This window comes from Pecten maximus, chromosome 9 (genome assembly GCF_902652985.1).
Source record: "Pecten maximus chromosome 9, xPecMax1.1, whole genome shotgun sequence".
NCBI classification, from domain to species: Eukaryota; Metazoa; Mollusca; class Bivalvia; order Pectinida; family Pectinidae; genus Pecten; species Pecten maximus.
The window spans coordinates 40567943-40582745 of record NC_047023.1 but is presented as its reverse complement, the minus strand read 5'-3'; the positions used below and the strand labels follow the sequence as shown (position 1 = coordinate 40582745).

General features: G+C 34.4%; 1 protein-coding gene across 1 annotated transcript; it reads left to right on the top strand.

Annotated features, from left to right (window-relative positions):
- Positions 1-2279: 2279 nt before the first annotated feature.
- On the top strand, positions 2280-6696 carry LOC117334014 (ficolin-2-like). Its single transcript, XM_033893433.1, has 5 exons — positions 2280-2295; positions 3109-3230; positions 3665-3761; positions 5776-5940; positions 6439-6696. The coding sequence occupies exons 1-5, from the start codon at positions 2280-2282 to the stop codon at positions 6684-6686; spliced, it is 648 nt and encodes a 215-aa protein (XP_033749324.1). The 3' UTR covers positions 6687-6696.
- The last annotated feature ends 8107 nt before the right edge of the window (positions 6697-14803 follow it).

The window sequence follows — 14803 nt, the reverse complement described above, 5'->3', positions numbered from 1 at the left end:
AGATGCTGTATAAGCATTTAAAGAAACCAAGCTAACATCCTTGCAATTGGCCTCTTTATTTACTAGTACAATCCTATATTCCATAACGGTTGTAAACATATCCAAGCCAAGTATATTCAAAGATAAATTCAAAGCCCGCTAAACATGCACTTATGATTCCAATATAAACAATTCGTGCTCAGACGTCAGGTATATAATCCGCAGTGCAGTGTTGTGATTGAAGGAATTTTTCTATATCTCAGCTTAAAAATAGTAGTCAACCTCAAAGATTATTCTGTTTAATTGGGTCCGCTGCCTTAGGTTTATTGACAACCCCTTGTTGTAGAGATCTACAAATTGGAAAGTTGATAACAGCAAATAGAGATGACAGGAAGTAGAATTTGGGGGGAGAGACGTGGTATGAAATAAAAGGTAAGTTACAAAGTATCCAGGCGATAATATGAAATACCATGTTTAAGTTTTAAATGTTATAGGAAGCGTTATTTGTTTGTTCTTATGGTCTAAAACATTAAAAATTGATTAGTTATATATAAGACAAGCTATACATTGTAATTTTCGTTTGTACCTGTTTATACCAAACAGAATCAACTTCACTAATTGAAGATCCGTAAGAACATAAACACGATACCAATAATAGCTTCTTATTGATGCCTTTTTTCCCAGAAAATTGAGTCAATCTACAGTCATGCCGCTGATGTCATTTTATGGCATGTCTGGCAATTACGTCGACTTCGACTACCATCTGGTCTAAGTGAGACATTTGCAGAAGTTGATCTAAATTCTACCAGTTAAATATGTTTTATCGAATTCAGGAAGTCACTTTTACCTTATTTTAACTAACTCTAATAACAGTCTGATTGGTTTTTCGTAAATATTCCATATGTAGTCAGGACTCCTGATTTGTTAACTCGTCCTTAAAACATTGAGTAAGATTTATTTGCAAAAATTAGCCAGTTGAAATAAGGATATTAAGTTTTCAATTATGTACATATTATCACTTATTCATTCCCTGACATTATTCCTCCATAAAGAAAATGTTTACCCGTCCTGAAATGCTTTCGTAACTTTTCATTTTAGATTATGCAAATGACCAAAGTTTGAATGAGAAGTAGAACATGAACATTTTGAAGTAATAATTCGTAGGTTATTAAAATTCAGCTGTTGCTTTTGTGGCAGTTGAAATATTTGGACCCAATTGATGAGAGTTGCTGTAACAGCTGACAGAGGTTATCTAACATTAATAGTACGATTATGTTTCAGACTGGACAGTCTTTTCGTGAAGAATATTACATATGTTTATGGCATATATTTCCTTCCTATGAAATTCTACTTTTAAAAAGTGTAGAGGTGTCTCTTCGAAAAGTCTAATATCATTAATTAATTCAAATTTTCATGATGTCACCAGGCATGGTGTAAGCCGAATCCTTATGTAATGTTCTTAACACCGACAAAGGAAACAAATAAAAAAAAAAATGTATCATGCATATATATAAAATTTAATGTGCGAGTTTTTTTCAGACCAATTGATGAAAACATTGGCCCTCCCCACGGTTTACGGATTAACTACAAAGTACATGTCTGAGATAATTGAAGTTCTGATACATTTAATATATTTTTTTTGCAATCTAAAATGGATATTTCGAGGATTCTGGTCTATAAAATACAGGACCTCCCAACCGTAGCATAATTTGTACAGACTAACTTTAAGCGTTACATATCAAGTGTTCTGCTGTAGTCCTTGAGATGGTAACGCAACTGTAGGTGGTTGGCACTGATGCGTCAAGCACCAATGACAATCTTTCATTTGATCGATCTCCTTATTGACACTATATGACCATGTTCCCAGTGTTAATAACCAATAGTCGTTGATCTGAGTGACGACATACCCTTAAACTGATATGATAGTGTGGATAAAGGAATCAAGACTAGTTTTAACCATAAGTTATCGTTAGCGTATTGTGTCAGTGAAACACTTCTGATTCAGCATTTAAGATTGGCCATAACTGCAGCGGATTTTAGGAAAGAAAATGAAAATTGTATGTCTGGTTTTTCTTGTTATAGAAATAGAGGCCTCAGTTATGATTACATATCATATGTTTAACAGAGTACTACGTGAATCCCCTGCAGATCACAGTTTGTATAAACTCAGTTCAGATACCGGAATCCTAAGCCCTGTAATGTGTGCATTGTATTGTAAAGATCATCCGTCTTTCTCGTACACTGAAGTCGATAAAAAGTGTGACATCTACTCCCGATTTATTGCCGAAGGGAAGGGCGCTATGTACTTCTCCAAGGGTAAGTGCCTCTTTTTGTTACAAGTAAGAATAATATATTTTACATTTGTCACTTGCGTAACGTATCTTTGATATTTTTCGATTTTGATGTAGTAAGACGGACAATGATGCCATTATGACGTCTAGAGTTTGGAGGACCTAGATTTGCAACCTCCTCTCATGTCCTGTTGCCTTTCGGACATATCACATGGGTCATGCATGTAGGATCTAAAACCAGTGCTCATTCCATATGATACAACTCGTCTCGCAGTTTTGATTTTTGTTGATCGCAACAATAAAAAAAAACTCGTATCGTAAACTATTGCATGAAATGGAAACGATACATTTTATGAAATAACCCAGAAAAATCCATGTTGATAGGTTTTATAAGCAAACTATGGTGACTATGTCAAACGGAGGCAGCCGTTTTGTTACCTCATTTATCAGTGTATAACGTCACGTCATTGTTTCTCAATATGTTTCTGGCTGACACAGGAAATAAAAAAAAAACGGTCCATCGTATATTACACAAATGACATGCAAGATGTTATATTGGCGAATTCAATACTCAATGTAGAAATGTATATAAATGTATCAATGCGCATAAATAAATTGTATTTATCACTGTTAGGGACGATTTGGCAATATGGTTATATCGGAGTAGCGAAATGTTTATCCTTACATCTTAAATTCATGTCTTATTGGTGTGCCGTGGCGCAGTGGCCTTTGGAATTACATGGCTTAGCGATTTGGTGCCGTAGACCATTATTTCGAGTTTATTGCATTGTTTTTACTTTTGTTTTTCTATAATTTAACAAACAAAATAATATTTCAGTTTTGTTCGATTGCTCTGATATCAGCATTGAATCGTCATCCGGTGTCTACGAAATCAGAACAACTCCAGGAAAACGTGTCGACTTGTTCTGTGATACGGACACTGCCGATGGACCGTGGACGGTACGTATCACGCCCCAACACAACACTTTAGACGTCCCTGTAACGTACAGAACGGGTTTATATCCTTTAGAATAATAGTTACCAACCTCCGGTATCATGCGTAAAATGTCGATGGCAATATTGTCAGATATTTATATATATACTGTTGTTGTTGTTTTTTTAATATGTTAGCACTGTTTAGATAAGTATATAATTGTTGTAGGAATTTTTACGTATGATGGTATTTGACAAGGATTTCCTCTTCGCATATCTATTGATGCTGTAACTTGTTATTGGTTAGAGCACGGTTGGTTGTCATTTTTCTGTTTGAATTATAAATGTACAAGGGGATCTTGATTATATTCTTTAATAGCTTTAGCGACATCATGCGCTTGCCTTCTGTAATCAATGTCAATAGACAATGCCAATGTAAGCAATGATTTAAATTGACACAGGTGATACAGAGACGAACAATTGGAGATGTTGATTTCTATCGAAACTGGACTGACTACAAAAACGGTTTCGGGGATCTACTGGGGGATTTCTGGATTGGTAAGTCTGTATCAGGCAAGAAGAATATATATCATTTAAGGGTTCATTTTAAACAGCTTTAGAAGAAAATGTTTGCATATATTTTTTTTCAAATAACTAGATATTACATATCTATACATGATTCACCAAAGATAACTATATTCCAACTGGTAAAACCGTTTTAACCGCAATAAATGAAAAAAAAAAAAAAAAAAAATCCAAACATTAACGTTCTGAAAGAGCAGCATGATATCATCTAAATTCCGTTTAACGAGTAGGGAGTGATGAAAGTGTAGGGGTAACTGTGATTTTATTTGCTGACTTACAGTGACTCATTCCATCAAGCACCATTGTCTTGCAACATCTATTCCAAAATGGATAATACCTTTTTATTTTTATAAAAACACCGACTCTATTTGTACTGTACTAGAAATATATTTGACTCAAGACTTAAGGAAAAAGATGGAAATTTTTGAAAAGGTTATCCAAGAAGCTCTTTCACTTATTTCATTCGCACATTCGGTAACATCCACATCAAACTTTATCAGTAGTTTTGCTGTCTTTCAATACCAACACCATACCTACCAAGGACATTATATACATACGATTTCGTATATATTAGATGTAGTTAGATTTAGTATAAATAGTATAGATAAGATTTAATATAGGTAAGATTAAGTATAGATAAGATATTGTATAGATAAGATTTAGTAAGATTTAGTATAGATAAGGTTTTGTATAGATCAGATTTAGAATAGATACAATTTACAGTAAGATTTAGTGTAGATAATATATTGTAAAGATCAGATGTTTTATAGGTAAGATTAAGTAGAGACCAACAAACCAATTGTTTTCCCATAGACTTTAGTGTTAACGTTTTGGAGTACATTTATTTTGTATTTCATTCAAATTCTTGAATTCAATATGACAATTATGGTTTATAACAAAAGTTTAGGGTCTGATATAACACCAGATCAAAAAAAAAAGTTTGGTCCTTCAGCTCAAATTTTCTCCATGGTAGCCATTTTGAAAATGGGTGAATTTCGCAGTAAAAATTCTCAAAAATCTTAAATGTTTACCTGTTAATTGTTATTACCTGAACTTTGGGGGAAAAAACAATCGGACTTACGAAATTAATATCAACATTTCTTATTGATAGTTACCTATCGGGCTACATATCTATTTTCTCGCTTCATAACATACTGGCCAATCAATGGCCGTCAGACATGTTATCCTTGGCTCAACTTTCTATACACAGGGGCTGTTTCAAAAATCTATTTTTTCAATTGGTTGGTTGTTCCCTTAGTAAGATTAAACATTGATACGTTATTGTATAGATACTATTTAGTATACATAATAATATCAGAGAAGATATGGTATAGATAAGAATTCATAATTTGACGAATTGACATGTAATTTAGTGAGTGTAAAATCAATCGATGAACACATAGGTATAAACATTTCAGTGGGCGGTCAAGAGTAGTCGCCTCCCATTGTGATGTGGTGTTGAAATCTCCTGAATTGGCTCACTTTTATTGTATTGTTCCATTCTTTCATTTCATTCTCTCATCATCGTAATCCCAGAAATACTGTAATCAATTTCTTCAACTACTCAAATTAATTAATTTAATTCCATTCATTCCAATACTGTATGTTGATGCAAAATGTACTGCACATATGCTACTCCACATCTGATACTAAATTATATTTGGGCGTATTTTTTACAATCCTGTAATGCAGGTACGTATACAAAAGCATGCAAAGTATGCTGCATGTCACCATTGTCCTTTATCAATAGACTTCGTGGTTAATTGCACATACTCAACAGTTATTGAAACTTTCCAATAGTAACACAAAGAGGGATATGTTAAAGTAAGATATCAGCCTCAAATTACTTATTGTAAAATATTCGTCAGTCTGAGGCGCGTAGTAGACAGTTTGAGGTTTATGTCTTTTACATAAACACTGATGTACAGGTTGGCACGGTAAGCGTTTTACTGGTCCTCACCTTATCTTCTACTTCTCTCTATCTAAGGTAACGACAACCTTCATGACCTGACTACCAGCCCCAGGATCCTCCGAGTGGAACTAGAGGGATTGGACGGCACAAAAGGATATGCCCAGTACTCGAATTTCCAGGTGGCCAATGAAGATCAGAATTACAGACTTCTTGTACAAGGGTTTTCCGGGAACGTCTCCTGTAAGTATTCTGGGAATTCCCTTAAAATTGAAATGACCCCATTGGGTATGCAATGAGAAAATCGTACATTAATCATTTACCATGAAAATAATTCCGCCTAATCTTTTACTTGATTGCTATCGCGCCTCCAAAAACAAACTGTCTTACCTGTATTCAACTATACTTGATCTCACCGTGTTTGATAAAAACAGTACACTGATCTTCTTCACCTTGATGATTGAATGTAATGCTTATGAAGACTGAGTTACATATTCCGGTCCTTTTTTCTACGAAACTAGTATTGGTGTTGTTGTAGTACTTTGCACAAAATGTGATACATTGAAATTTTAATCAAAGCTCAGAAGAGACAATTATTGTTAAAACAATATGTATGCAATGTATATAAATTTTTTGTTCGTCACTTTAACAAGTTGCATTTCAATAAGTGTTGGCTCGGATGTAGGGATCAATTCAGTGTGTATATATGTGTGGCTAACTGTATGTATTTTCACTGTTAAGATGATGCCATGGCCTCTCATAACGACCAATCATTCAGCACGTATGACAGGGATAATGACAAAGCCAGTGGTAACTGTGCTAGCAATCATAATGGCGCTTGGTGGTACTGGAACTGTTTCCATAGCAACCTGAACGCAGGATTTGTGACAGACGAGGAATTCAATGAACGAAAAGTGATTCTGTGGTACTTCTTCCCCAATGTCCATGGCTATGATCCGACGAAAACTTCCATGATGATGATTCGATAGATACATATTGGCGTCGGATTATGTTGTATGAAAACTATCATGAAAAAAACTCAGCTTGTTGAAAATAATTACATATTTCATACGTGAACAACGTAAAAAAAAAAAAAACCCAAAAAAACAAAACAAAAAAACAAAAAAACAAGCATTTAGAAATTACGAAAAGAAGGTATTTGAGAGTGTCAAACTTTTAAAACAATCTCTGTTTTAGGAACTTTGAAAAACAGTCTGCAAATAAATTTCGCACTACACTGAAAAAGGCATCTTATGTTTTCTTAGTGTTTAATTTATCAGTGTATGTTAAGATTTGAGCGGCTTATACTCAAGTGTATATTTTAATGTCCTACACAATTGCAGTTGTATATACGACTCAACTTTGAAATCGATCAGCCGTGAAGCAATCCGTCAGCCAAGAAGTCAGTCATTGATCTTTTACCATGACGAATTGCGGCTTATCGCAAGAGATATTAGAAAAAAAAGTTAACTATGTTTTCATTAATAAGCATATTTTTAATTAAAACAGTAAAGCGTTGCATGTTTTATAATTTGTTTGTCATCTCATGCAGGGTTACAATCTAAACATGGTAAATAATGGAGAAATTTACAGAGCATCCTGTTCTCTGTATTTCGTGTCCCAATTTAACTAGTTTGATACCCGGTTTCGTTCCTATTCACTGCTTTTTAATTAGTGAAAAAAGGAAATCGCATCCGATTGTCGCAATTACCTGGCACATGTTATATAAACTGTATGTTGTTCAACCGTTGCAATTATTGATTGATATCTTACGAGTTGAATAACACCCACCTACATGTATTGTGTTAGAAAATGTATAATCGAACTCACTGCCCCTTGCCTTGATATATTTCCCGAGAACTATGATTACATGTATCACTAACAATATAGATCTAAATTAGACCGACAGTCAAGAGTGGTTACTGAAACAGCTATTTATCATTACGACAGTTCAGAGTGGTCACGGAGACAGCTTTTTAAGAGCTGCATTACATTCAAACACCGACAATCTAGTGTCATCACTGAGATATTTATAGAACCTATGTAATTATCATTGATAAAGCGGACAGTCTAGAATGGCCATTACGACCACTGTGCTTAATCATAGCACAGTAAAACAGTTTAGAGTGTTAATTGAGACAACTATTTATTTATAAAACCACTGTACTTGCCACTCAATCAGACCAACAGTCCAGAGTGGTCATCGAGACAGCTGTTTATTAAAACCACAGTACTTGACCATCAATCAGACAAACAGTCTAGAGTGTCACTGTTAAGTAATCAAAACTGTGAATTAATTAAACCACAGTAGTTTGGAAAACTCTAGTTTGTCAGTTTTAATCATTTTAGAGTTATTTCCCTTTTAATACTGCTTTTAACTCATCTATGTAAAGTATATTAGAATTATCGTGCACTAGTAACGGTAAGTCATTACCTATGGGGATACTTAGGCGGCCAGTACTTACACAATCTTGAAAGCATACAATTTTGCTAGTCCAGTGTCTCCGTTAGATAGCAGCTGTGGAAACAAGGCCAACCCACCAAGGTTGAAGACGATATTATGAATTTGCCTCAAGTAATTCTCTCTGTTTTCCCGATAACAATTACTTTCAGCAATTGGTAAGCACTTTCATTTGTACAATTATGACTTTTCCCTTTGATAATATTCCTGTGAGCCATGTCCCTACAATGATTTCCTTTATATATTATTATATTTTGTGATAAATCACATATATGCTCACCTCTATATTTTCAGTATTCAGAATTTTTTTTTTTTGTATTTTTGGGAATGGATGGTGTAGGGTAATGTAGGAATTTAAAGTCATTCTGACGAATACTGATGTAGCTAGAACGTTCTTGGGGAACATACAGTGTAGTGTAGGGTAAATCAACGTTATTCTGTGAGTAGAAACATAAAGCCACATTGTAGTTTAAGATACTATTGGACTCTGGAGTATTTTTGTCAGTTTATAAACACATCTGGAGCGGCCCTGGATCAACACACAATGTGGTGTAGGGTTAGGGTTAAGCCATGACCACCAGTCACTCCAAGCACAACATCCTAAACTTTCACGAAAAAATCAAAGCATCATTACGAATCTGTTGTATTTTAGAAACTTAGTTCACCACAGTTATAATAAATAAGAAGTTTCCCGACGTCGTCCTGACGACACAGACATTGAATCTTATTTAAACAAAGCATGCTAGGTGTCTTGTCCTTACCGACAAGATCGTTCTATCAGAATTTATAACCGCTTCAGAAAAAAAAAATAAACAAAACCATTCCCACTGTCTAACGGACAAAAGTATATTGATTTGTCACCAATATTGTACTCCAGTAACAGTTCTTAATCATGCATTTAAGTGAACTAAAAGAAATGTAGACAGCTATCCCGGCTTATTAGTCACCATAGTCATTTTAATACTTTTCAATTTGACATGTCTATGAAATAAATGAAATAATCCATTATAGTGTAAGACTACACTTTGGGATCTCCTTAAGTTATCTAAGATGTCAATAATTCTATTCTTATTTTGTTTCTGCTCTTGATAACGTATGGGTACAGTTATTTCGCGAGGAAAGTATACACATCATATTAATCGAAAAAATATGGTCATATGTACATATCACAACCTACACTTTACACAACTAACAGACCGGGAATCGCATTTCATTAATGATTTAAATCTCATCATCGTTTCTTTTTTCATCAGATCTGTGTCGAATGCTCGTTATTTATTAATTTATTTTTGTTTCATACATCATGGAGTCAAATTGAAGTTGAAGAGAAAGAAGCGTGTTTGATGACTACGGGTCAAAGACCGCGGAACGAAGTTATGATCAATTGATATGCAATGTACATGAAATATCTCAACACATTTTAAATTGATTTCGATGAACGGGTCGTCAAGTCTAGAGTTCAGAAATACGCTTGAATAATCTCCCCCTTTAATTTTTAATATGTAACTAATTGATGTGTCATGTTAGCGTATTTTATAGTAATCAGCAATTCAATGATAATAATCAACAGTACACAGACAAATGCCTGAAATAGAAAAAAAGGAACATGATTGTTCAGAGTCTACTTTGCTGACAGCAACGGAGAGTGTTATCGTGTTAAGTGTGATTACATATAGTGTTATCGTGTAAAGTTTCATAGCATATAGTGTTATCGTGTTAAGTGTGATATCATATAGTGTTATCGTGTTAAGGGTGATAACATATAGTGTTATCGTGTTAAGTGTGATATCATATAGTGTTATCGTGTTAAGTGTGATAGCATATAGTGTTATCGTGTTAAGTGTGATATCATATAGTATTATCGTGTTAAGTGTGATATCATATAGTGTTATCGTGTTAAGCGTGATATCATATAGTGTTTTCGTGTTAAGTGTGATATCATATAGTGTTATCGTGTTAATTGTGATATCATATAGTGTCATCGTGTTAAGTGTGATATCATATAGTGTTATCGTGTTAAGTGTGATATCATAGTGTTATCGTGTTAAGTGTGATATCATATATTGTTATCGTGTTAAGTATGATAACATATAGTGTTATCGTGTTAAGTGTGGTATCATATAGTGTTATCGTGTTAAGTGTGATATCATATAGTGTTGTCGTGTTAAGTGTGATAACATATAGTGTTATCGTGTTAAATGTTATATTATATAGTGTTAATCATTCCAAGACACTTTGAAATTGTATCATCATTATGTCTTATAACAGTGTTAAATATATTTAATTTGTAATCAGAAAATGTTTAAACGGGAAAAATTAACTGCAAAACGAATTACCTCTCTTTAAAATGAAAATGAAAATAACAATGTAAAATATTATCTCCCTTTAATGAATAAATGTTGGACTCGCAGCGTGCGTAAAAATACGTCACCGCAGGTTCTTCAATCGTAAAATCTGAAGCCACGTTGATGCCTGAAGTATGTTTATATGTTACAATCAAGGTATTCATAATTCGACATCTTTTACGACATGCAGGGAGACAGTAGGCATATTCTTGTTATCGCCCCTGTAAGGAATCATTGAGATGCATACAGTGTCGGTCTCTGTGTTATGCTATTTCAATTTCAACATATTTTATTGACTGATGTTAATATCAATATAGGATTGGCCATCAGGCAGAGCCTATATAAGTCCTCTCCTTACATAAAACAGGTAAACAAACTTAAACATATTTACACACAACAAATATACATATAATAAGAGGGGGGTATCATCATAGAATGTTTTGGTTTTTGCATGATTAGAAGAAAGTAACTTCTTAAGAGATGATTGAATTTTTGTGGTGAGACGTATAGATATTACCTATTTGGTCAAATTGAGCTTATTCCCTCAACAGCTACAGGCCGACAGTCCATATGTATATAAAACAATAGCCATCCACAGATGGGGATCAAAACCCAATTTTACCAAATAGGTATATATAGTTTATGAGTTACAGTAAAGCTTACAAATTATATTTTCAGTCTAAAATTGCTGCTGTAGAAGTTACCTCGTTTTAACATGTATATAATATAAACTATATTACAACAATGCCAATTTCCATCCAGTCCATTCTCCAGATGAGATGAGATGAGATTGGTGTGAAACCCAATTATTGTATTAAAATCTACCTGTTCTGATAATGTAGTTTTGAACTTGATAAAATATGAATTCATTTTCCTCATCTGTCAAGTTTGGGTCACCATGTAGTAATGTCGTGATGCTAAAATTAGTACCCAACCTTGATATTGTTTCTGCCCTGACAGTATCATATTTTCTGCATTCATAAATATAATGAAAGATGGTCTCTTCATTACCACAGGAACATCTGCTGGTCTCTGAAACATGATTATTAAATAAATGTTGTTTTAACGAGCTACACCCGAGTCGAAGTCTTGTGTGAAGTACCTGGGCACGCCATTGACTGCAATAATAATTAATGTTGGGACTACATGTATATGATTTATTTCTATTAAGATAGGAGAGAAAGCAAGACCTAATCGGATTGTTTCTAATGTGATCTGGTATCAAGTTCCACTCACTGATGGCTGTTGGAAAGAAGGATGACATATAGATATTAGTTCTGCTGTGTGGGGGATGCATATCCAAATTTGATCTTAAATTGTAACCTTGGGTTTGACCAGTCGCTTAGGGTAAGAGGTTTTGCAGATACGAGGGCGAAAGTCCATGGACAATATTGTACATATTCTTGATTCTATGTTTGTATCGTCTGCATGACAGAGAATACCATTTTGTTTCGTTTGCTAAACACTGTGATGATGCTGACTTAGTTGCACCTGTCACGATACGAGCAGCTTCAGTTTGTACCTTTTCCAAGTATAAAGTCTGCTGATGGTTACAGTTCCCCCATACAATATCGGCATATTCCATTATTGGTCTAATATAAGAAAAATACATAGTTTCAAGGGATTTACGATCTAATTGAAATTTCAGTGCTCTAAGAATATCTATTCTTTTCCATGCTTTTGCAAGCATGTTATCTATATGTAACTGCCAAGAGCAGTTCTCTTCTTCGACAGTTAGACCAAGGTGAACATGACTTTTGACTTGTTGTATAGAGGTGTTGTTCATAAATAGGGGAGGGTGGTTTGTTTGGTCACGTTTTCTAGATAGAATCATACTTTTATTTGGGTTGAAATTTACTAACCATTACCCTGCCCAGGTACTTATAGTAGCAAGATCAGAATTTAATATTTCTGCTGTATGAACTGGATTTTCAACTATAATGTAAAGGGATGTATCATCCGCAAATAGACGAATATTAGCTTGTATTCTATTAACCATGTCATTTATGTATAAAATGAAAAGTAGTGGACCTAATATAGAGCCTTGAGGCACACCTGCTAGTACTCTGCCTTTTTTAGAAGAAGTTCCTTCGACAATTACCTTTTGACTACGTCCATCAAGGTAGCTCGTAAACCATGATAATAATGTGCCAGAGATTCCAGCCTGCTCAAGTTTGTGTATCAAGCCCCTGTGCCACACCCTATCAAATGCCTTACTAATATCACAAAATACAAATCGAACCTCCTTACCACTATCAATTGCCTTGAAAAAAGTATTAACTATATCGGTTAGTTGAAGTGCAGCAGAATCTTTTGGGGTAAAACCAGATTGGAATGGTGTAATGCGTCCATTTTCCATAAGAAAGTTGTAGACGTATTTAAAGATACATTTTTCAAAAAAAACTTTTGCAATACAGCTCAAAAAAGAAATTAGTCTATAGTTTGTCAGTAGGGAGTTATCTCCCTTCACATTCGCAGTTTTCCAAGTCTCTGGGAAGTTACGTAGAGATATTGATGTATTAAACAATTTTGATTAGGGCCCTGCTAGTTCAGTACTGGCTTCTTTTAAGAGTTTAGGATGTACTAAATCTGGGCCACATGCTTTATTAGAATTGATTAATTTCAAGGCATCTTCCACGTCAGTAGGTGTAAGATGTATATTATCCAATGAAGTTTCAGGTATCTGACTTGGTTGAAGTATTGCATGTAAATCATCTACAACAGATTGCTCAAAGAAGAAGTTGTTAAAGGCTTCAGCCTTTTCCTTGGCAGAGCACAGCTTTATATTATTATGAAGTATTGGTGGATATTGACAATCAGAGGTCTGTTTGAAAAATTGTTTTGCTATTTTCCACCAGTCACGTGGGCTTATATCTCTATTATTATTCAGCTCATCACTTAGTTTGTTCATGTATGAAATTTTCGATTTACGGATTAATAATGTTACTTCATTCTTTTGTGTCTGAATTCTGCCCACCGTTCAGGACTGTTTGACGATTTTGCAGATTTGTGCAATCGAATTCGAATTCTTATCTGTCTACGAACGCCATTGTGCATCCAGGGTTTATCGCTGGAGTGTATAGTAACAACCCTGTTTGGAATGTGTGATTCTGCTGCATGTATGGTGTTACTAGTGAGTAAATTGTTCATGTCCTAATCACTGTCAGTAATAGCCTGTCTGTAATTTACATAATTTCCCTCGTTGTACTTCCATATCATTCTTTTGTATGAGTGGCAAGGATATTCAAATCTTGTTAACGCCATTGTGCATCCAGGGTTTATCGCTGGAGCGTATAGTAACAAACTTGTTTGGAATGTGTGATTCTGCTGCGTTCATGATATTATTAGTAAGTTTGTCCACTTGTTCATCTATGGTTAAATTGTTCATATCCCAATCACTATCAGTAATAGCCTGTCTGTGATTTTCATAGTTCCCCTCATTATATTTCCATATCTTCCTTTTGTATGAGTGGCAAGGATATTCAAATCTTGTTAATGTTACAAAGACTGGGCAATGATCACTACATATGGGGTCAAGTACTCCTGAAGAAATAATTTGAATTTGGTTGCTAACCATTATGATATCAATCAAACTTCGAGAAGTTTCTGTAATACGAGTTGGTTCATTTACAATCTGGGACAAATCAAAAATTCGCAGGATGTTGGATATAATTTTTTGATCTGTTCTGTGATAGCATATCTTCATTAAAATCTCCAAGGATAACTGCTTTGTTATTCACAGTTAAGATTTGTTCAATGAAATATTCAACCAAATTCCAGTTGTCAAATCTGGGATGTATATAGAAGGCGCCGACAAGAAGTGGCCCTTTGGCGTGATTGATCTCAATCCAAATTGCTTCAACATTATTTATTTGTAAATCATTTCTAGATGTGAAAGATATATGATTTTTTTTACATAAATTATGACCCCCACCTCCATGCCGATTTCTGTCCTGCCGTTTATGTTTAATACAGTATTGTCAATGGAGGGGTCTAACCAAGTTTCACTTAGAGTTACTATATCGTAGTCTTGTAATTCCAGGGATAACTGGTCTATCTTACCAACAATACTACGTGCATTAAGATGACATAATTTTAAGTCATTCGAAGGGTGCGACACAGAGTTTCCTGGACCTGGATTTAGTTCAACATCATTAGCTAATTTAAGAAGAATACATATCATTATTGAAAGAGATTCAGTTAAGTGTAAATTGCATAATAGAATTATTGTAAGTGGGTAGAATTTTATCATCATTAGTTTGATGTAATGATCTGTGTTCCACTGTTAACATAATACGTA

Bases quoted from the DNA above. Each gene is read 5' to 3' on its own strand.
- LOC117334014 (XM_033893433.1), top strand. The intron at 3,762-5,775 runs GTAAGTCTGTAT...TCTCTATCTAAG, and splicing joins ACTGGGGGATTTCTGGATTG to GTAACGACAACCTTCATGAC. The intron at 5,941-6,438 runs GTAAGTATTCTG...TTCACTGTTAAG, and splicing joins GTTTTCCGGGAACGTCTCCT to ATGATGCCATGGCCTCTCAT.